Below are 25,171 nucleotides of genomic sequence, written 5' to 3' on the forward strand. Positions count from 1 at the left end.
AGGAGAGAGGGTAGAAAGATTATAAGACCTGGATATTAGGGAGGAATGTGGCAAAACAGTGTCTTCTGACCTTAACAAAACCATTACTCTTATGAAGTCATGAAGATTATGATTGCCTACAAAGGACTAAACAAATCCAATCAGCAAAAATCCCAGCATAGATGTGGAGGAGCTAACAAAGTCCCACTTATGGGGGAATGTCTTTTTGTGTGTTGTGAAAATATGTTGCTCTGATTGATTGATAAATAAAGCTGTCTGGCCAATGGTGAGGCAGAATCGAGTTAGGTGGGGCATTCTAACTAGAGAGGGGGAAGGAGAAAGACACAACAGAAGAGATGCTGCCATCTTCTGCCATGAGAAGCAAGATGTAAAGATATCAGTAAGTCACAGGCGATGTGGCAAGGTATAAATTTATAGAAATGTGTTAATTTAAGATGTAAGATCTATCTAACAAGAAACCTGAGCCAATAGGCCATACAGTTAATAATTAATATAAGCCTCCGTGTGTTCATTTGGGTCTGAGTGGCTGCAGGACCGCAAGGTTGTGGGAGCTGGATGGGCACAGAAAAACTTTCAGATACACCCCACCCTTAGCTGAAGGGCTTTGGAAGTTGAAATTTGCTGTGGTAGGAAAAGTGAATTTTTTCTTCGGTTAGTGTCTCCTGTTTGGTTACCTGTACTGCCATTGATGACAGTATGCCCACCTACATAAGAACAGCACTAATTGGTCTCAGTGAGCTAGAAAAAGATGTGAAGTTGAGAGGCAGATGTTTGGGAGAAATGGTATGAGCATAGTTAAAGAGTAATTTTGAAGTTAATATGATAAAAATGTATAGCATACAAGTATTAAATTCTTGAAGAATGAAGAAAAAGAAAAATATTATTTTAGTGTAGTTGTGCTTCAATATTAAATAAAAGGTTTGATTGCCACACATTAGGAATTTACAAAGTAGTTGAGAGAGAAGATGATTCTAAAGCAGCCATAAGTAATTAAGATATTAAAAGATGAATATCTAACTTGAGAATGGTATTTTTGTTACATGAATTAACTACTAATTCTAAATCTGGAGGTAATAAAAGCAATGGGCAAGTTTTATTTCAATAAAGATGAAAACTCTAAAAATGATTCTGAAATGGCACACACATAAAAGGTTAAAAGTAATTTATCAAATTAAACAACTGATTTAGTTGTTTTTGTAGTTGACTAATCAGTTCCTTGCTCAGATATCATCAGAGAAGCTTCCTCTTGCAGCAGATGGGAGCAAATACAGAGACCCACTGTCAGATATTACGCAGATTGAGAGACCTTGGAAAACTCAGTCCTACAAGGGATATCTCTATCAAATCAAATCTCTCCCCTCACGTCTCAGGTAACCCTACAGAAGAGAAGGTAGAAAAATAATAAAGCCAAAGGGGATGGAGGGCACCAAGAAAAAAAGAATCTCTAAGTCAGCATATGAGTAAAGCTCATATGAACTGACAGCAACTTAGTTACCATTCACAGGACCTTCATAGGTCTGCACCGGGTCCTCTGTGTACATATTAGGCTTCCAGTTTAGTGTTTTTATGGAATTCCTGAGCGTGCAGATGAGTGAGTCTCTGATTCTTGTGCTTTCTCTTAGACTCTTTTACTTCTGTTTTTTTTTTCTTGTTCAACTCTGATGTGATTTTTTTGTTTTATATTATTATCTTTTATTTTGTTATATTTTATTATTATCTTTTTGAAGCCTGTTGTATAATGAGTAAGAAAGTGGATCTGGGTGGGAGGAGAGGTGAGGAAGAACTGAGAAGAGTAGAGGAAAGGGAAACTGCAATCGGGATATATTATGTGAGGAAAAAAATCTATTTTACATCATCATAATCTTCATCAATATTTCTTCCAATACTTTGAGATTATAATTCCACCATTTCTTGTTGCCCCTTTCTCCCTTCAAAGCCTCTCATATACACATCCTTGCTCTTTTTTTTTCAAATTCATGGCCTCTTTTTTATTAATTACCATTACAATCATGTGTGTGTGTGTTTGTGTGTGTGAGTATGTGTACATAAATACAACCTGCTCAGTCTGTGTGATGTATGTATACTCCATTGTTACTTGTACACTCATATTCATTGCTGCTCTATTTACAATAGTTAGGTAATGGAAACAACCTAAATATCCTTCAGCTGTCAATGAACAATGGAAATGTATTACATATATAGTATAGAATATTATCCTGAGGTATAGAAAACTGAAACCATGGTGTTTGCAGGTAAATGAATGGAAACAGAAAAGATCATATTGAGTGAAATGAACCAGCCCTAATATGACAAAAGTTACATGTTCTTTATCATCTCATTCCCCAGCTCTGAATAATTGATGTGATTATAAAAACCTGAAGTAATCACAGAAAACAGACAAGTTAAAAGTGTTTATGGGTGCAGGGGGGGGGAATAAACAGGGAATAATAATGTGTAAGTGAGACAAAAGGTGAAATGGGAAAAAAGAGGGTGTCTTTGTTAGGGAGGAAGTAAAGAAGGGATAAAAATAATAGTAGAGATTATGAAAAAGTATAAAGCAACTCAAATCTAAAAGGAATAATTTTTAAGTATCTTTAATAAAAGTAAGTCAGTTTATAAATACACACACACACAAACACACACACACACACACACACACACACACACACACACACACACTTCAGACATATGACCCAACAATCCTGATCTGCAAATAACCTGATACTTTATTCCCAGAGAACTAGGTTTGTGGTATCAAAAGGTGCCATGCAAACTTCCAAATGAAGGAATCATCAACAGTCCTGTTCACCTATGATACCTATGAACCACAACAACAACCAGTATGACAACCTTTGGGTGCAAAAGTGGCCTGAATACCTTGGTAGTAACCAACAGCTCTCTAGTGGAACTCAAGAAACATGGAATTAAAGGGTAATCATGCCTGGTTTTGGAAACCTAACCTGCTCTCTAGGGCTAGTGAAGTTATGGATTGTAGAGCTGAACCTATCGCTTCCTTTCAACTAAACCAGCATAATCCTTAAATACATAATAAGTTTACATCCTTTTTCCCATGGATAATCATGGGTATTACTTTTCAAGGAAAATTACCTTTTTAGCATTTGGAGACCATTACAGAAAACCGTAATCAATTACAATGCAAAATTCTGGAACATGGTCTCAAGTGATAAATCGCCAATAGAAATACTGCACCTAAGGTGCAGGGATCATTGTGGAAGAGGGAGTGCAGACTGTAAGAGCCAGAAGAAAAAGTGAGTTTGTTATGACTGTCTCCTAGAAATTTCAAGAGCTACAAATAATGTCTCAACAACATGACTGCCTAAACATGACCTGAACTAGGACAACAAAAATAGACATGCTAACATTGAATGGGGAGAGCTCACAAGGCCACAACCCTATATAGATCTATGGGCAACTAGGACATGCTGAGAGCATGAGAAATAGTCCTCCCCAGTGAAGAGTACAACAAATGGTTATCCAATACCAACTGCTAAGTTGTGAAAAAAAAGGCATATATTCAGTTTTCTTTCTTATGCACTCCAGAACCACTTGCTTAATGTAGGCACCACTCCCAGTGGTCTGTGCCCTCCCAAACTAAACACTAGTCAGGAAAATGTCTCCAAAGACTTCCTTACAGACCTATCTGCTTGAGGCATTTTCTCTATTGAGGTTCCCTCTTTCTAAGTGACTCTAGCTTGAGTGACATTGGAAAAAACCCTAGGAGCACAACTTTAAGTCTACTTTTCCTACATTTAAAGGTTGGGTTATGCATATTAATATTGGTATAACTAATATAATATTAATATAAATGGTTTTCCCCCTCAAAGTGTAGTTACTAATTAAAATGATTAGAGCAACAAGTATAGTGTCCACTATATTTCTAAAGACTAAGTCAGCTTGAACCCAGATGTTTATCCTGAGAGTCTGCTTGGAGTACAATATTTATACAATGATAATAGTTTTATCAGAGAGTATCCAACTTAGGAAAGTCAAGATTCATGGTATTTACTATGCTTTATTTTCATAAGAAAATAAAGAAGTATATTAAAAATATGGAGGAAAATGTAATCCCAAATGATGTTTCTATTATTATTAACAGACTAAGACTAAGTGGGAAAAAAAATCTCACCTGGAAGATATCAGATAATTTTTGTTGGTTGATTATCTCCAGTGAAATAATTAACCAACAATATTGTACAGAAATGGGGCTAAGTTCTTCTGGATATTTTTGAAAAGAATTGAAAGTATAAAAGCAATAAAAACACAATAACAATACTTGGCTGTGTCATCGTTTGTATGTAACCCAGGCAGTCACGTAGTAACATATTATAGGAGAACCCATACTTAGTCTAAGGTTCTGCTGTTTCTGTCAAGAAATTAGAACATTTTGAACAAGGACTCTACTTTTGCTGTTTGTACTAAGTCCTTAAAGTATGCAGCAGATCTGATTACCATAATTTAGGGAAAATGACCAATAGCTAACAGGCTAAAATAAGAAGCTAAAGTAACTGGATAATTTAGAGGGAAAATAATACATAGAATTCACACCAGAGCCACCAGGACATGGTGACATTGAAGCAGAATATCAAATGAAGAACTTCTGAATATTGCTATAATTGTCAGACAGGATTCTAAAGACTGAGGTCTTGGTTAGTTTGGACTATAATCAAACACTTTTTTTTTTTTCTGAGACAGGGTTTCTCTGTGTAAATCAAACAGTTCTGGAAGACAATAATTAAATATAACACAACCAAGATTATCTTTTCTTTCAATTGCTTAGATACACATGTGTGCATGGTTCTGATTCAAGGAAGTATTTAGAGAAAACTGTGAGATGTTCTCACTATATTCAATTTTACTGAAGGAGGGAAAGCATGATTTGAGTAGGCCCTCTTTTGCTGTGAAGTGTTGGCAAGCATTTTGCCTTTTTAACGGATCTTTATAATGAAGGAGATCCTGTTTTAAAGACACAGTGATACCATTTGTCTGTTCCACTACTCATCCCCTCCTCAAGCAATAGCTTCATGAACCTTATACAAATTTCTCAGAGATGAATTTCACCATAAATCAGTTTTTTACTTTCACTGCTTTCCTTATCAAATTAACTTTGTCTAGTCCAAATTTTATCTTTTCCCTTCCAAAGTTAATCTTTTCATTTTTGTCTGTCTTTTATATTACAATAACTTGATTTTACATGTTAAATATGTCTTACTATTGGATCTTCCTTTAACTGAAAACTTTCTGAAGTTACCATTGCCTGCCAAATGAACCAGTCTCCTCTACCCTCTTACTTTTTTTTTTAAATTACCAGCCCTTCTCTCTTGAATTCAATGCCTTCAATATGGCTTATTTTTACTTCTAGGTCATTGTTACCTCTCACTTTTCTCTCCAGCACTTTTGAAGAAGGCGGCTCAAATTAGTAAGTGAATGTTTAAATGAGAGGTGAGCCATTAGTATCTATCACTGTTCTAAGTACTTCCTGGAATATGGAAAAATTTAAAAAAAACAGAGAAAATTATGGAAAGTGTTTTGCAAGTTCCAAGAAGGGAGTTAAACATTAAAACTTGCTAATATTACAATATTCCATTTTCTAGCACTATACCATTTTATATAACATGCAATAGTTCAAGAGATGGTACTATTCAAATAAAATTCACAGTATTCATTAGCTTTAAAAGTCTGTAACTGTAATATATTACTATTTTAATATATAGATCAACCTGTACTGTTATAACATTTTTTTTACTTAAAAGCATATTATCTTTAGCAGCAAAATAGAGGAAGAATCAGCATTTCCTTTTTCATCATCTAGTACTAGATAAAGTATCATTTCTTATGATAACAATTTACAGCCAGAAGCCAATATTATTAATATTTTCTTTACATAAAGACACATTAATACAGAGTTCTAAATTATGCATAGATTGAAATTAAAATTATCTAATTAATACAGAAAACAAAAGTGGAACATATAATAATTTCATCTTCTAGTTTATGAGACAATATACTATATGCTATCCTTAAATTTTAACATAACTTAAAATTTAAGCTGAATAATATATATTAATTCTGATATTTATATACTTTATTCCTTTTTTATTCATGCCGACTTCGTGGCAGCTTTGGTTCCTCTGTACATGCTTACTTTGATGTCAAATTTAAACAAACTAAGTCTGTGGGGAAGATATGTTTCCTTATAACATATTTACATATGCTGCTGATTAGAGCTAGTAGTCTGCAATTACTTTGATTTATTCATTTTTTGGAGTGGCAGACATGGGGAGAGGAACCGACGCGCAGGTGGAGGATTCCGAAAAACAGCAGGCATGACCAGACTCACACCACCAGGTTGAATCTTCCAGGCAGATTGCGAGGACCCCACCCATTTTTTTTTTTATTTTTTAACATTGTCCTAAGAAATTTTAATATATATATATGCATATATATTGAAGTCTCATCCTTTGCATACTTTGAACAACTTTCTTATAATTCACATAAATCTTTTGTCTTCATACATACACCCTTATATACTAAAACATGCTTTATGTTTACATAATTTTACTTACATAGTTTAACATTTTATTTTTCTTAATGATTTTTTAATACCAAGAGATATAATAATATCAAGAAATGTATTTTCCATTGTTGTGTGAATTTATTCATGGAGGAGTAGGTGGTATGGATAAGTAATAATGGTCAGAAATGAATGACTTTCAAAGAGACTAAAACTGTAATATTTCAAATCTTTACTGAAATTCAGACATTTGTGCTGTAGGATGGTCTGTATGTCAAATTGCTCTGATTGGTCAATAAATAAAACACTGATTGGCCAGTGGCTAGGCAGGAAGTATAGGTGGGACTAACAGAGAGGAGAAAAGAGAGAACAGGAAAGCAGAAGGAGTCACTGCCAGCCGCTGCCATGACAAGCAGCATGAGAAGATGCTGGTAAGCCACAAGCTACGTGGCAAGGTAAAGATTTATGGAAATGGATTAATTTAAGCTATAAGGACAGTTAGCAAGAAGCCTGCCACGGCCATACAGTTTGTAAGCAATATAAGTCTCTGTGTTTACTTGTTTGGGTCTGAGCATCTGTGGGACTGGGGGGTGACAAAGATTTGTCCTGACTGTGGGCAAGGCAGGAAAACTCTAGTTACAAATTGGTATTATAGAATCTATAACATTTCTCTCTTTCTCTCCCCTCTGGAAATTACAGTTCAAATGATGCACTTTCTTGTGAGGAAATATGCTAGGGAACATAGAGAATTCTATAGCTCAAAAGCTCCAATGTACAAATGATACAACATTTCTGTTTCATATTTGTGTTCTTTGGGGAAATGCTATTAGTGAGTTCCTTCCCCAGAAGCATATTTAACACATTCATTGTATCACTATGCAAAGACAAATTAGGATAATTGTGCTGAGTATATAATTTTATAATATTTAATCTAGCATGCATAGTTATATTGTCCACATCAACATAAAAGTATTTTTACTGCCATAGAAAATAATGTTTAGTGTATCAGTAATGGTCGAGTGATGATTTTGAGAATAGTAATTTAAATTTTTAGAAAAGTAAGATGTGATATTGTATTCTAGGTCTGTGGAATGGAGAAAAACAGACATAATAATTACAGGAGAACAGTATAATCAAGCCCCAGGGGTCAGGAGGGCAGCCATCCTCATCATACGCATTGTGTATAAGGAAATAAAGTTACATGACATAGCTGGCCCAATGAAGACTTTGGATATTATGTCCCTGGAGATACAGAAACTAGAGGAGTTATCCTGTGATAATAAATGAAATATCTCTGCCCCAGGTAGACACCAACACATACGCATCCTTCTTGTGATGAGTCTCCCTAGCAAAGAAGTAATGACTCAGTTCCTTTGCTTCACAAGACCCCAGTTTTATACAAGATGACTGTTTAGCTCCCCTTATAGCTTGAGTCAGATACTTAGATTTACTTACTATCAGTTGTCTTGATTCATTAAAAAAAAATCCTAGATTTATCAGGGCATTACAAGGTTCAGTGATCATAGGTGGATTACCTATGTTATGAATCTCCTCATCTGCCCTGAAATATTTACTTCTACATCTCTTCTAGTGAGGATGCTTCAAAGTACATCTGCTAATCTGTGTCATAGTCTCAAGGCATTTTAAGAGATGTAGCCTGCTTCTTCCTGGCAACGTAAGTTAACATCCTTTCTGCATTTTAAAATTATAAAATTTATTTCAGAATCCTAATTTGGAATTAAGTTTGACATTTTGTATAAGAAACATCAAAAGGACCAACATAAAATTGTCAGTCACTGAATAGCAAGCATTAATAATTACTATTATTATAGCTTAACATTAAAAAATAAAACCACAAAGCACATTTTATTTTTTAGACAAAAAAGCTTTGTAACAAAATTAAACCCTGCAATTGATTGACACAAAGCCAATTCTTTTCAGTGTGCCTTAAATCAATATTTGCCATTCTGGTCTATTTATCCTAAGCAAGATGTAACAGTGAATAAACAATTTGTCATAATTATCTGAAACAATTAAAGGGTCTCTGCAGCTCTCTATTGTAACAGTTAATACTAAAGCAGAATTATCCAATTATGATGTTTCTTCTTTTTCACTCTACCTCTTATTTTGTTTCAGGTAAAAGTGTTTCTAGACAGGGATTGTGGGATGGCTCAGTGAGTGGTTAAAGGCAGTTGCCATAAAAGCCTCTGACAGGAGCTTGATCCTCAGAACCTACCTAAAGGTAGAATGAGAGAAGCAACAAAGATGGCCTCTGATCTTTGCTTTCATGTTGTAGTGTGTATACTCACACACTTCCATGGAAATTAAATGCACAAACTTATAGGCAGATATGAAAAAATATGTAAAAGAGAAAAATATTTACCAAAGATTAAAAAAAAAAACTAATTTCATGAGAAACTATAAAGGCTTTGGGTTTCTAAATATACAGTTATAATATATACCAGTATAAAAATATATGCTTTTAAAGAATAATTTCTAATAAATTCTATCATCATATATTTATTTTACAGGGAGATAAATTTCATAGCTATTTCAATGTAAATATATCATGTATACTGAATATATTCAACATTCTTCCTCCTGTTTCTAATCTCTTTTTATCCCACAGAATTTAATTTAGTATTAATATTTTTAAACTCATGATCTAAGTTTTCTTTAAAAGTTGAAAAATAAGAAAGGAGTGGTGAATGTCCCTACACTAACACAGTAACCCTAGCCCTGGAGAGTATGATGCTGGACAATGTTGAGTTTGAACCCAGAGTGAGATGTAAGTATGTCTCAAAGTACAAAAAATATGGGAAAACTATTCATTGCCAACAGAGTCTTCCCACTGTATCTACAACAGGTCTTACATGAATATCATAATATGCAGATGCTCAAATCCCTTATATAAAATGAAATGGCTGAAATACAACATACACATTACCTTCCCTGTATTTACAAATTTTCTCTAGAATACTGACAATACAGTACTCAATATAAATATGAAATACATGATGTATCATGTTGACTAGGAACTAATGTTAAAAATAGTCTATATGATCACTATAAATGCATATTTTCTAGATGTCCCTTTTCTGCAGAGTGTTGAATGTCTTTATAGACTATTTGAAGGCATACATGGCCTATAGTAGTCTCTTTGTAATAGGTTGCTCTTATCCTTAATATAAACCAAGGATCACAGAGACTTGTGATAAAGTAGTGAAATGCTCATGTACCTAGATTCTATGTACAAAGACATTTGAATCTAAATACTCACAAATCTTTTGCCAGTTTATTGCTTTTGATATTGTTGTCATTTGTATAGAATGGATATATAAAAGTTCCATACTATAAAGCAATTTGAGAATAGAAAGAGAATAAGGTATAACTTGTTTAGAGCGGTACTGAAGCCTTGATAACCAATACATTAATACTACTATTATCAGTATTCATTTTGTTGCATACTAAAACATCTTAGAAAATTTGTCACTTAAGTAGATAATAAAGCTAATATAATTTTCTTAAATTTATGTGATTTGGTATGACTTTTGAAGCTGTTTTCTGGTTTGTTAATCATCATTTAAATTGTTTCTATTACCAGAAAATATAGTATATGAAGAGTGAATGATGCCTTTAAAATGATTGAAATAATTTAGTTCTATTTAAATACAACCTCACATTCTGAAATTAGGGATGGGATCAAGCACATCTCTTTTGAATATTCATAGGCAATAAAATCCCTGGCTGTACGATTGATTTTTACAGGCAATTGAATGTTACCTTATCTCTGCATAATTGCAGCTACAGGAAACATTAGGTAGGCAATAAAAACCCCTTCAAACCTCTGACACAAGTATTTAATTGAGAAGAAAATGGGTAAGGCTCATCTTTGGATGAAAGAATATTTTGTTTATAATGGAAAATATGCTTCTCTGTCTCTAAGACAATAATGAATTAAAAACAAAGTCACAATTCTTGACTATAATTATTTTCTTTCTCTGGTCCATCAAATAACAAATCCTGACTAGATAATTAGCCAGTGAAAATATCCAAAGGAATAATACAATTGACATTTTTGGTCATTTCTCCATTGCTAAAATAATTCATAATTTCTAATCAAGTGTCTAATTCATATGCTAGAATCTTGGTTTCTAACTATCATTTGGTCAGAAGACAAAAGAATAAATATCTGGGGAATGCTGAACCCCAAATAATATATCAGCAACGCAATCTATATATGTAAACATCAGTGAAAATCATGAAAGGGGATGGAAAGATTTTAAGAACCAGAAGACCAGGATTCTTGTAGCTAGATGGTGTCACTTAGTTAAGACAGGGAAAATGTATCCACAAAATCTCAACAATATAGTTGCCTGACCAGTATAGTTGAACACCATATAACATGCAAAAATTGACAGGGAAAATTTAGCATGGTACCACTTTAGATAAAAAGTTATAGCTGCTCAATGGCTGCTGAAAGGGGGAGAATTAATCTCTTCTGTGAATGACCTCCTGCACAGAATGTCCAGTGCAAGCTGTTAGCCCAGGACAAATGTCTATAAAATGTTAAATGGATTCAGTAGGTTATATATATATACTTTGTGCAGCTACCATAGATTTGAGATAGATGAACAGAGGAAAAATTTGAGGGGGGAGCAAGTAGTGGCAGTCATGCAAACACAGTATCCATGGTTTGAAAATTATAAAAAATACATTTTAATTTACAACAGATTATTAAATACCAGTACAACAGATTTTAAAGGTATTATCTCAGACAAAATACAATTTTCAACAAAGCACCAGATATACTTATTTGCATTGTCAAATGTCAAATAACTACAAGGTTATTATTATTGGCTTAATATGTATATAATAAACAAAATCAAGACTGGTGTTTATTTTTTATTTTGCATGTATATTTAGTGATTTTATAATGATCTGTTTGATTACTGAGGTAAAAATGGAAAACACCTAATGTTAAGACTTAGGAACAGCCAGGCATGGTGGCACACACCCTTTATCCTAGCACTTTGGAGGCAGAGACAGGTAGCTCTCTATGAGTTTGAGGCCAGCCTGGTCTACAGAGCAAGTTCTAGGAAGCTAGAACTGTTATACAGAGGAACCAGTTTCTTGAACACATCCAAAATGCTTGATTACTTATAAGAAGTACACTCTCAATCCTGCTACAGACACATTGAATTAGTTATAGTATACATGTTTCATTCCTTTCAAAATTGTAATATATTTATTTATTTGCTTTCCTATGCTTGCCACAATGGAATAGGGTACACATCTATTTGTATAAAACTATTTGTTAGAAGGTATGTGCTTTTTAAAAAAAGCCTTATCATTTATTGAATCTATGTTATGTTCTTGGTTCCATACCTACTACTTTTAATGGAATATTTTATCACAGAAAATTTTTGGAATATCAATTATCACATGTGAGGATTTGGAAAACATATTACTCAGGACCACATATCCAATGAATTAGTTAGTAATTGACTTATGCAACACCCAGGTTTTATTTTTGGTCATGGTGTTTATTTGCTTTCCTATACTTGCCTTAATGGAATGGTAGGAGCCTATGTTATTTTGTTTTTCTTTGGTTAGGAAAATCATGCCATGTATGTGAATCCTCATATACAAATAAACCTTAATTATATATAGTATGGTTGTTTGAATAAGAATGGCCTCCACAGGCTCATAGATTTAAATGCTTGGTCACCAGGAACTGGGCATAGTTAAAAGGTGTGGCCTAGTTTGAGTATAAACTGAAATAAACCCTTTCTTCCACAACCTGACTTGGTCATGATTTTTCATAACCGCAATAGGAACTTTAACTATGACAGTATATTAAATCTTAGTTATAGGACTGAGCATGGTATCCATTTTTGACATGTATCAGTTCCCTGTTAAAAACCATACTATTCATATATCTCTATGTATTACTTTTCATGTATTTTAATGCATGTCAGAAGAATTCAGTCACTGCTATAAAATTTAATGCTGAACTAAACTAAAATTATTTTTCATTTTATTGGAGAACACTGTGTCTGTCATACATCTATAAAATGTAGACTAAAGAGATTTTCCACTTCTCTTCATACCTCTTCATGTAGTTCCCTCCAACGAGAATTAAATGTCTCAAGTTCCTCATTGATCAGTTCATCCATGACTCCTCCATCTGTTAGGGTCTGTGCCAATATGCGAATCTGATTTGGGTTATCCTCCGAATGCTGCATCAAATTTTCAAGAGACTGAAACACATTTTCAATAATTAATATTTCTCTTTTTTTGTAAGTACATTGAATTTACACACAAAGCTCAGTATCTTATCATTTACGTACAATTTAGAAAGCAATATAAAGCAAAATTTAATTTGTTTAATAAAATATAAAGAAGCATTACTTTTTAAAAAATTTTAGGATTACATATGATTTTTCACTGACTTATCACTACTTTATAGACTGTGCTTTTAAAAAATGACATCATTTTCTTAGTGATGGCCTCTACTTTAAAACCTGAAAAGGTGGAATGCTCAATTTCTTACTTTTTTGCTGGTTTATTTGTTTTGGTTTGATCTGGCTTTTGTTTGCTTGCTTGCTTTTGTAATGGTCAGTGGCATGCAGATAGTGATTCTTCTGAAAATGTGTGTAGTGGCATCTCATATGTCTCGTTCCTTTTAAAGAAACTCCTTTACTCTTCACATATTTTCACATTGACATCTTAGGACTGAAATTTGATAGAAATGACAATACACTCCTTCATGCTCAAAAGAAATCACCAGGTGATCTTGGTTGGACCATTGTCATTTCTGGGTAATTTTTTTTCTCGTGCATGTGCATGTGCATGTGCTTGTGCACATGCGTGTGTGCGTGCGTGCATGCGTGCGTGCGTGCGTGCGTGCATGTGTGTGTGTGTGTGTGTGTGTGTGTGTGTGTACATGTTGAGAAAAGAAGTTTTCTTTCATTTTATTTGTGGTTTTGCAGTTAAGATATTTCCCGACTTTCTATTTCTATTACAGCCTTATAATCCTTAACTGAAAAGAAAAGTTCAAAATTGACAGATTTGTCTGGAAGATTGTATAAAGAAAAATAATCTCAATGTCAGTTTTAGGGGTTCTAGGTAGTAAGCTATCCAATATCATTTCACAAGATTTTGAAACTATGTAATAAGTGATAGATACAGTGTCTAACAATTCTTTCAATGAGTTGTTGTTTCTAAAAACGTGAAACTATCCCCAGAGTTATTTGTATGTCATTTTATGCATCTAAAACTTTCCAAATTCTGAACAACTTCAATATATTTTGCTTTTCAATTTAAAGTGAATTAGAATATTATTATTTCTTAATTGTTTTGCAAAAGATATGCTTTGACATCTAAATATGTAAGAAAAACTCATCAAAATATTAATACAAAAATGTTGGTTTTTTTATATATTTCATTATGTGTAGCAAATATCTGCATTTTACAGAACTTTTAATAGAGTGATTTTCTCTTCTTAATTCCTAACGAAGTACATAACCTGTTAACTAAATAAAAGGTAAACTGATTAAATAAATGTAAACTGATTTTCCCTCTCCCAGAGTATCTTGAAGATTTAGAGGAGTGGGAGGAATATGAAAAGAATTCAATTATGGGAATCTTTAAAAGCAAGGAAAGTTAGAAGTACCACAGCTTTTCTATCCTTATTAAATACAGGTATATTTTTTTATTTAAAATGCCTGTAAGAATAATCACCAGCAACCTCATTAAACAAAAATTTACATGGAATAGTCTACAGATGGTAAATATTAATAATAAGACCTTCTCCTCCTCCTTTAATGTCACATCAGTATCCTCTGAATAGCCTACATTTCATTAGCATGCATAATTATACAAACAACTGGACAATTTTACTTTTCCAAATATATCTAACACATGTTGACCATATTTACATCCCCTCATTTCCCTCATTACACCTCCTCCTTTTCTCTTCCCTAATACTTTATCTTCCATTTTCATGTTCTGGGGCTATTTTTTATAAGCTTTCACATGTGAGAGACATACAAACAACATGAATATGCCAAATTTTTTCAAAGCATTACTTAAAATGTGGTATCAAAAGTTTAATCTGGTAGTAAGCATAGAATAAGATAATTTTCTAGGATAGCCACACCATCCCAGTCTTTATTCTGACTACTATACTTTTTACTGAAGGATGATAAGTTTTCTTTGTCTTTTCTAGAAAATGTATAATATTGTTTTTTTTTATTTTACAAGGAATGTTTGGTCAAGGAATGTTCCTGAGCAGGGCAGGATCAAAGTTAAAATTTATCTACTTCTTATTTTGCAGCCACAAAGGTGCTATAATTATTTTACAGAACTACATATACTGAATATACTAACACTATATTTATTACATGTTTATGATAATCAAAACTAAGTTAAATGTATACAACATGAATGGCTAATTACACATTGGAAGATAATTTAATTTATACTTTGCATATGCACTCATTTAACTTTTCATATTTAAAGTCTCTAAAATAAAACAAGCATGTATATCATACATTATATTCATAACATGTACTTATGTCATAAAATATTTATAAACATGAATTCAAATAGTGTTTACATGTTCTAGTTCAATAAATATATATCTTAAAACTAGCAAAAAATTCAATTAGCAAACAATTTAGCTGTACTCCAAAAGAAAATTTTATATTGAACTGTCTTTATAAGTTTGTAGTAGATTTAAGCATGCAAGTACCTAGAAATTAGGAACACAAAAAAGGAAAATATCAAAGATAAGAAGACAAGTAATTCCCTTTTAAGTCCTTGAGATCTGGAAGTATCCTAGAGGGAACAAAGAGTTTATCCAAACTGCCAGGAATGAAGGATGAAGAGTAGCTACTTCCTCTTCCTGGTATTTTAAAACATTGTTTTCTCTTAGGTATTCAAACTTTTCAGTGCTGCATATAAAGTATCATTTAGATGAATTTGCGACTTACTTGTAGCACCTCAGTGATTTCCTCAGCTCCAGCAGGAACATTTTCAGTTGTTTTAAGTTTCAATTCTAGTTCATTGAGCAACTTGTTTGCCTTCTCCAAGTATGACAATAACTCATGCCAACATGCCCAAACTTCCTAAGAAAGGAATGAATATTGCTGATTAAATATGTCCTCATAAAAGTAAGTAGAGAACCTTCATATTATAATTTTAAAACTTCTAAAAATTGAAAGTTTAATGTTCTACATTTCATTCTTACTTTACAGTAAATGAATTAAAATGCAACTAGATACTTTGGACATCTAATAACTCAGTAATTATGTCATTAAGAAAACAGTGTATTACTTGAATAAATTCAAAATCCAGTCATTTGCCTTTTAAAATTAGACATTTACATACACAACAATCTTAAAAATAGAAAAAATCAAAACATATGATAGAATGCATGTATAAGCCTAAGTTATTTAAACATTTGTTAATATTTAAATAGTAATATTCAAATTTCCCAACAAGTCTATTAAAAGATAAATAAAACATCTAGTAGACACATGAAAATGAAGCCCATTATAGTCATTAAAAGTTGGGGGAGAGCCGGGCGGTGGTGGCGCACGCCTTTAATCCCAGCACTCGGGAGGCAGAGCCAGGCGGATCTCTGTGAGTTCAAGGCCAGCCTGGTCTCCAAAGCGAGTTCCAGGAAAGGAACAAAGCTACACAGAGAAACCCTGTCTCAAAAAAAAAAAAAAAAAAAAAAAAAAGGTTGGGGGAGGAAAAAAAAAACTAATATGGGACTTGAGAGGCTCAGTGGTTTAGAGTACATACTATTCTTAAATAGGCAACAAAAGGCTTTTTTTTTTTTAAAGAAAGAACATAAAATTGGATAGGTAGATAAGAAAAGACCTGGGAGAAGTTGGGGGATTGGAAAGACAACAATTTAAAAAATACTTCATGAAATTCTCAAAGAATGATTTTTTTTAAAAAAGAAAGGTCATTTCAGTTTTGAAATATTCGAAAGAAAAGAATAATAATAATTATTATTCTTTCAATATTTCCCAGATAGAAATCTGTTGCCTTAAAAAAGAAAATACACAAATAAAAATAATTATATCAAATGGTGTAACATGGATGGAAATTACAAATAAAAGTATCTGGTGAAACGAGCAAGCACTAAGCAATATGTATTTAACCATTGTTTATAATCCTCAACAATGAACAAAATATTATTTTATTTCCTTCTTTTGAAACAGGGTGTGACTAAGCACCTCTGGCTGGCCTAGAACTCACACAGAGCTACATGTCTCTCCCTACCTTCTGAGTCCTGGGATTAAAGGCATGTGCCACCACACCTGTCTTGGTTTCATAATTTTTTAAAGAAAAGAATAGTAACAACGCATCTCTACTTTGTGATTATATTTGTTTTAATATAGGGCAAGAAGATGATAAAGATGAAAGGACTACCACAACAGTTACTCACTATTCGGTTTGAGATATAAATTTGGAGTAATCTGCTTGCCCCCAGCTGTAACACCCAGGAGAGCAGGCCCTGCACCGCTCGTGGGCCGCACAATAGAGCCGACTCCACTGGCAGAGGTGTGGGTGAGCCAGCCCCAAAGTTATGAGCATGGGAGAGCTGTCCCCATTATTCATTTGTCATGTGGTAGGCAGGAGGGAGATTCCTGTCATGCCACCCTGGTAGTCCATCAATGCCTCAGGCAGATGGGAGTGCTGGCCCTGCCCCTTGTTAGCTGCAGCACTATGGAGAATGGCAACATAGTGGAGCTGACTCTGAAGGTGTAGGTGTGGGAAATCTGACCCTGAGGAAATGAAAGCAGGACAGCTGGCCCTGCCCCTTGCTCATCACTTCAAGTGGTGAATTCACCAGGACAATACAGGTGAACTCACCCTGGAGGTGAGGAAAAGGTAGAGCTGGCGAACTGACCAACCTTGCAACTACCCAGGTACAGAACCAGGGTTATGTGTTGGGCTACCCCAACATCCACCCCATCTGGGATCTCTTGCAGCATGTGAAGAGATGTGTCCTGTAGACCCAAAGTTGCAGCATTTCCACAACACAGAGCAATAGCAGGAAGTTCTAGTGAGGGCCCATCTCAAAAGTATTGCAGAAACCAGAGGCCTCAAACCAGACCAATGACTCTCTGAAATGAACACTTGCAAGTAGAGATATATGGATAAATAAATAGGTTTACTCACTGTCACACTACAGTTTTCATGACAAGACTGATTTTTCCCTTTTTTTTGTTTTCTCTTAAGTTTAATTTTATTTTATTTTGGTGGGGAGGTTGTAAAGCTAGAGAGTGGATACTAAGTGATGGGAAATGAATGGGATGGAGATACATGATGTGAAAGATATAAAGAATAAATGAAAAGATGGAAAAATAAATTTGGGGTAAATATGTCAAGTCCAGTAAAAACGATGGTGCAATCACCAACATAATACATCATCCTGAAAGTACTATCAGTAGCAAGTCTAAAACATGATTTCATATTAAGAGACACTAAAAGATTATCCAATTCCTGTTATTTTCCCATCATTCATAGTCTTTAAAAATAATGGAGGATATTCTATATCTGTCTGTTGGACACCTTTCTATCCTGTCTGTAAGTCTATCAACTTGCTATAATTTATTGATTTTTATAGAGTATATTCCAAAAACAAAAATGAACATCTTTTTCTGTAAAATGCTGGTATAAACCTTAAAACATTTCAAACTCCTGATGGTATATATTTTATTCTTCTTCTGGGCAATTATCCCAATGGGGAAATACATGGATCACCTTAAATCCCAGGACACATGTTAGAGCTTTAAAGGTAGGGGGTGACACTTTTAATAAGTCATATCAACTTTGGTGCAGATTGAGGTAATGAGGTATTATGATGATTTAACTATCAATATGGATGTTTTCTTCTGTCTTCAGTGCATCTGAGTGCCACAGCTGGAGAGGCTCAATGCAACAGTTTTACATGTCACTTTTTCAAGATAAAACACTCTGGAATCCAAAATTGGATTGAAAATGTACTTAGCATAACTGTTAAATTTAACAGTTTGGAACTTTAACTTGATTTGAAATACAACAACAACAAAAAAAAAAAATTAAGGTGGGCGGTAGTGTTGCATGCCTTTAATCCCGGTGGATCTGTGAGTTTGAGGCTAACCTGGTCTACAGAGTGAGTTCCAGGAAAAGCTCCAAAGCTACACAGAGAAATCCTATCTCAAAAAAAGAAAAGAAAAGAAAAACCATTAAAAAGCAAACTCTTCAAAAGAGTAGAAGGAGCGAGTAATTACCTTCACACTGTTTCTGTCTGACTGAAATCCCAAGTTGAATATAAATAATGCATTTTAAATATTTAAAATATCGTTAAGAAGCAAATGTTTTAATATATAAGTTTATCTCTTAAGCATGGATCAGGAAATTCTATGTGTCAGATACAGGAAAATACAGGAGCACCATACAAACTGAGAGGATAATATGCAGTTTAACAAAGTAATACCTTATCAGAATAGAGTATATGACATGGAAGCTATGATATTTAACAGTAGCTTCATATTGGAAAAGAAGCAATGGCCTCACATAAGTCATTAACACTAATATGGCATTATTCTGAAGCAAAAACTGGAAAATATCCACCATCAAGCATTAAGAGGAAGGTGTAAATAATTTTGCTGCTTGGATGGAAAATAATAATCTTCCTTTGAAGGATCAAAACTTAAGTTTATATTACAGATGATAACAAAGCATAACATCTCAAGAACCATGGAAGACACAAACACTCACAAAGGTTGCCCAATAATCAAAAGCAATAAGAATTTCCAAGAACAATTCCTATAATAGACGAGTTCACAAAAATATCTTACATGCCATGTAAGAATAGTTGTTGCTATTAAGAACACATAATAAGTTGCAACAAATACTTAAATTCATATCTTATGATAAACAGATACTAGAAAAATTATATAGGTAATGGAAAAAATGGGCAATTTTATAAGGTGTGTTTAATTTGAGCATATGTATTGCCAGTATTATTTGAATTTGGTAACTAGTTTTTTACTTAAGAAATAAGATGGTTTAATTGTAACATTCAATAATTTATGCACTATTACTATATAGTAAACATAATTTTTACAAGCCACGGTCAAGATTTCATTAAGAGGCCATTTGATGATATGGAAGAGAGCTCTATTCAGAAAGTTAACCAACAATTTTTCATTTGGAGAAAAAACATGAATAATAAATTATTCCCTCATTTGCATATATTTTTCTTTTTGCTGTTTTTATGAGCTGGAAATTAAACCCAGGGTCTTCTAGATGTAAATTCTTTCCCCACTGTGCTACACTCTCAACCATCCACAGGGAAAGATGACTGGAATTAGGGAGCTTTGGGGAGGCAATGTGGAAACCTTGTTCAGTTGAAACTTCTGGAACCTATGAGGGTGACCATATCAAGGACTCTTAGTAATGGAGGATACCGGCCATCTTCTCTATCTTGGCAAGGCATCCAGTAGTGGGACTGGGACAGCAACCCAGGCACAAATCTTTTGACCTGCAATCTATCCTGCCTCCTAGATGTGCTGGGGCAATGGTGGCACAAAACTTATGGGAATGGCCAACCAATGACTGTTTTAATTTGAGGCCCATGCAATAAGAGGGAGCCCATACACAATATTGTCTAGATGGCCAGGAACTATAAGCTGGATGGCCCAGATAAAAAGGGCAGAATCAAACAGGACTGAGAAAAAAGTCAATGAAATGATTCCTAACGATATTCTCCTATATGGTAGACTGGTGCCTATCCCAATCACATCAAAGAGGCTTCCTCATGCAACTGATGGGAGCAGATATAGAGACCTACACACAAACATTAGGCAGAGCTCAGGGAAACCCATGGAAGAGGGAGAGAAAGAATTGTAGGAGCCAGAGATGTCGAGGAGAACAGAAAAACATGATCCACAAAATCAACTAAGCAGGGCTTCTAGGAGCACAAGGAGATTGAAACAACAATCAGAGAGCCTGTATGGTTCTAAACTAGGTCCTCTGCAAATGTTATGATTGTTTACCTTGGTGTTCTTGTGGGACATTCAACAGTGGGAGTGGAGGTATTTTTTACTCTTTTGACTGCTCTTTGGACCCTTTCCTCCTGATTGGTTTTCTTGTCCAGCCTTGATATGAGGGTTTGTGCCTAGGCTTATCGTGAATTGTTATGTCATGTTTGGTTGATATCCCTGTGAGGCCTGCTTTTTTTCTGAAGAGAAAAATGAGGGAAGTGGGAAAGTGGCAGAGAGTGTGGGTACTGGGAAAAGGGGAAGGTACGAAAACTGAGGGTTGGTATATACTGCATGAGGGAAGAATAAATAAAAATAAATTAAAAGAGAACATCATCTGTTAAGTGAGTGGGCATATTAAGAATGGGGTAGTGGCTTTGAATTTATAGTTGAGAGGAATCAAAGAAAGCATTTTGATTTGCCAACTCATGAATGAAGGATTAATTCTTCCAGAGCCAAAGAGTTAAATAATATGAATAAATAAAATGTCTGGGAACCACTAAGACAATGGGCAAAGAGAGATAACTTTCAAGGGGATATGGTATAAAATTGTGGGAAATAGTTACCCCAAAATCTTGTTAAATTAAATATTTCAAGGCACCATGAACACCTGAAGACCTTTTAGTTTAGGGGATTGAAAATTCATATGAATGAGAACAACCAATGTTTCTAATAAAGCACTTAGAATCAATAGAGAACAAGGTGGAACAGTCAGATTAATATGGCAAGTAGCAACAGAAGAATTGTCACAGACATATTTAAGAATTAACAAAAGGAAAGGTAAGTATGGGATTTAAGAAAAAGATCTTAATATGAAAGAAATATCCTCTCTTACTTCTACTAACATTGAAAGATTGATTCTTAGAGCCTAGGAAAGAGGAGCAGTATTAATATAAAATTTTTCTTATTCTCAATTCAGTAAATATTGCTTAATTACTAAAAAAATTAAACTACAGAATAACTTGAATGTATAAACTATAATACTGATATTTAAATCTTATTATATTTTGAAAGCTATGAGAGAATAAAAAGATTTGGAACCAGATGTAAATATTAATATATCACTATGAGAAAAAGCCCCAAACTGGAAAGCTAATAGAATTTGGTATGCTTGGTTTAGTGGTTTTGTTATTTGGAAACTAAAATTATTAAATTCTTATAATTCAGTGAGGTGAGACTTAATCAAACAGATGGTAAATGTTTCAATTGTCTTAATGAGAAGCTATGATTATACAAAACAGAAAATTATGAGAAAGTGTCAGATTTACAGAAATGCACTTGTTGAAAAAGTAAACACACATGCATGCAATTAGAGATAAATATGTGTACAGATGAACAGATTTAAGGCACAAGCAATTAAAAAACTAAGAAGTTAATCTTAGACTTCAGAAATTAGTCTAAATTGGACAAATAAAGGAAATAATACAGAAAATTTACTAGAAAATTGAAAAATGCTTTATAAAACAGAAAGATTATTCTATTAAGAAAAAATGGTCTTAGGAACAATCTGCAGATTAGAGAAAAGACAATCTTCAAAAATTGTAATAGAGAACCAACTATAGAAAGGAACAATATATCTGTTCTCATCATCATATCAGTTGATGAAGTAAAAGTGAACATAAATCTATACTCACATAAAATAAGACAAAACTGCAGAGCATGACAAAGAGAAAATTAAAATGCATCAGACAAAATAATAATGTGACTACTTTGATAGTAGACTTCTTATCAGCACAGAAACTCAGAAGACAAGGGAATAGTATTTTCATTAATAGAAAACTAACACTGGCAAGTAAGGGACCATTAGTGGCTTTTAAGAGAGAAGAAATATAATGTACATAGTATGGATTCATAATTGAGATTTATGGAGAAGGGAATGTTAAATAGGGTGAGGAGGAGAAAGCAGGGTTGAAGAAAGAGTATCAGGAGGATTAACTAAAATAATATACTTCTTAAAAAAGCAAAGTGAAAACCTACTAGTGAAGAAGTTTTCATATATGTACATATATATATTAAATTGCATTACCCTATACCATGGCAACAATGTCTCTCACAGACAACATAGGCCATCACATAAACACCCCAGCACCAGTAATAGAGTTCATCTTTTCGTGTTGTTAGTTTACAGTTTCCAACAGACCCCCATACATTGCAGGATATCCCCATGGCTCTTGCTTGCCCTACAGCACTTAATGGTAACATCCTATTTATGAACACACCACATAATTAAATCATGCAAGTAGAAATCAAGCTAGGACTGACATGAAAGCTTCATCCTTACTTTTTATATTTCATAGTGCTGAAGGTTCTACATACATTAATCAGTAGAAAAAATCTTCAGTCTTACCTAGCTGTGAAACCTGGAAGGTACAATAATTGGTCTAGCAAGATGTGCCCACTTCTATAATAGTGGCCTTAATGTTGTGAGAGTAACTAACCACTTTTTTACTTAGTTTAATGTCAGTGCCACAAGACAGAAGTCATACCTAGAAATGTTAACACAGCCAAGAATCCAAAACTACATCATTCATAGCCCTAGGAAAGAACATTTTGTAATTATTCTGATAAATATGCATAGCATTAAGTAGACTACTAGAGGACTGTTATCCATAGATGAGTGCATCTTTCAACATTCATCCAAGAAGATTCTTTTTGCAGTAGATGGTGATTAACACAGAGACCTTTAACTCATTAAGGTGGAGACAATATATTACAGAATGTTCATCTCTAAGACATCTCTATATCAAATCCCTGTGATGTTTTAAATAGGTATGACCATAGACTCATGTGTTAGAATGGTTGGCCCATGGGGAATGGCATTATCAGGAGGTGTAGCCATGTTGAAGGAAGTGTGTCACTGTGGAGGCACGCTTTAAGGTTTTGTATGTTCAAGGTATGCTCATTGTTGTACACAGGCTTAACTTCAGTTGCCCTAGGATCAAGATGTAGAACTCTTAGTTCCTTCTCTAGCATCATGTCTGCCTACACCCTGCCATGCTTCCTGTTATGATGATAGTGGCCATATTAAATTGTAATCCAGACTCAATTAAATGTTTTCCTTTATAAGAGTTGCTGCAGTCATGGTGTCTCTTCACAGCAACAACAACTAAGACAGAAGTTTATACTAGGCACTGAATGATTGTTGTAATAGACCTTACCATATTTTGGGGACTTTGGGAAAGCAGTGGAATGTTATAAGTGCTGCTTAATGTGACATACATGTAGGAGCATGGAAGATAGTGGTGCTGTGGGTGATTTGAACTGTGTGGGCCTGGCTCAAAAGATTTTAGAGGAGCAGAATTTTAGTGTTGCCTAGAGATCTTGTGATATTTTGATGAAGAATGTGGCTGTGTTTCCCCTTGTCCTAAGAGTCTGCTTGAGGCTAAAGTGATGATATTTCGATTAATCCTTTTGGCAGAGCCTTTGGATTGACCCTGTGGCATGGTTATTAGTGGTCACTCTTCTAAAGATCTATAAGGAGAAAACACAGAAAGGAAAAATACAAAATGTATTAAACCTATTATTTAAACTTGAAATAAAATGTGGGATGGAGCTAAGTCCTATATTCAAGGAGATAAACAGATTAATGTAAAGCCTGATGTTAAATGGAATAAAGGGAGTGGTAATCTGAAGGCAAGATCCCACCTAGCTAAGCTTCTAACTGTGAAAAGGAATCAAAGAACAGCTTAGGTCCAGATGTGGTAATATATACATTTAATTACAGCATTCAGGAGACAGAGGTAAACAGATTTCTGAGTTCAAGGCCAGCCTGGTCTACAGAGCAAGTTTCACAACAGCCATGCTTAGGCAGTGAAGGAAATCATTAAAAACAGAAAGCTGATGAAGATGTAATTGTACAAGGGGGCCATATTTCAACCACAGTAGCAGCAGAACTTAGTAGATTTGGCCATGAGGCTCAGGGGTTAAGGATAGAAGAAAGGGGCTATGGAATTTGCCCCCAAGACTAAAAAAAGCCAATGAAGCTAGCCATTGTCAGGGGTGTCCCTGAATGGAGGCCCACAGAGGCCATTTTGTGAAGCTGTGAAGGTGAAGCCTGGATTGCCTTGGAGACCATAAGATGTTGGAGGTGCTAGAGCCATGGGATTCCTGCTGAGGAGAGCAGCAAACAGGGATAGAAGCCAGCCCAAGAGAAAGAAGTGTGTTGCAGTAAACAAAACCGAAAGGAGTTGGAGATCTGAAAAGCATTTTGACATCAGACACAGAGATACAGAGTTTTGAGTTTGCCCAGCTAGTTTTGTTCTTGTTTTGGTACAGTATTTATTCACTATACTCCCGTTCCTCCACTTTTGAATATTAATGTATATCCTGTGCCATTATATGTTGGAAGTATGTGATCTGTTTATTATTATTATTTTGATTTTATAGGGGATTACAGTTGAGAGATTGCATGAATATCAAAAGAGACTTTGAACTTCGGACTTTTAAACATTTGGAATGTGCATAAACTTATTTGAGCCAGGCGGTGGTGGAGCACACCTTTAATCCCAGCACATTCACACTACATTCACACAAACAATCTAGAGAATAAGCCAAGTGGGAAAAATAAATCAGGATTTGTGATAAT

At 34.2% G+C, this 25,171-nt stretch overlaps 1 protein-coding gene across 11 annotated transcripts in view; it reads right to left on the reverse strand.

The window, feature by feature from the left end:
- The window catches only part of Dmd (dystrophin), a 2,251,111-nt gene that overhangs the window by 1,283,921 nt on the left and 942,019 nt on the right, over positions 1 to 25,171 (reverse strand). For all 11 annotated transcript variants that reach the window (XM_076562037.1, XM_076562042.1, XM_076562041.1 and 8 more), the window contains 2 exons: positions 15,532 to 15,666; positions 12,646 to 12,795 (listed from right to left, as the gene is read on the reverse strand). In XM_076562037.1, coding sequence (XP_076418152.1) covers positions 12,646 to 12,795; positions 15,532 to 15,666 — 285 coding nt within the window. The remainder of the gene's footprint in view (positions 1 to 12,645; positions 12,796 to 15,531; positions 15,667 to 25,171) is intronic.

This window comes from Peromyscus maniculatus, chromosome X, assembly GCF_049852395.1.
Source record: "Peromyscus maniculatus bairdii isolate BWxNUB_F1_BW_parent chromosome X, HU_Pman_BW_mat_3.1, whole genome shotgun sequence".
Classification (NCBI taxonomy): Eukaryota; Metazoa; Chordata; class Mammalia; order Rodentia; family Cricetidae; genus Peromyscus; species Peromyscus maniculatus.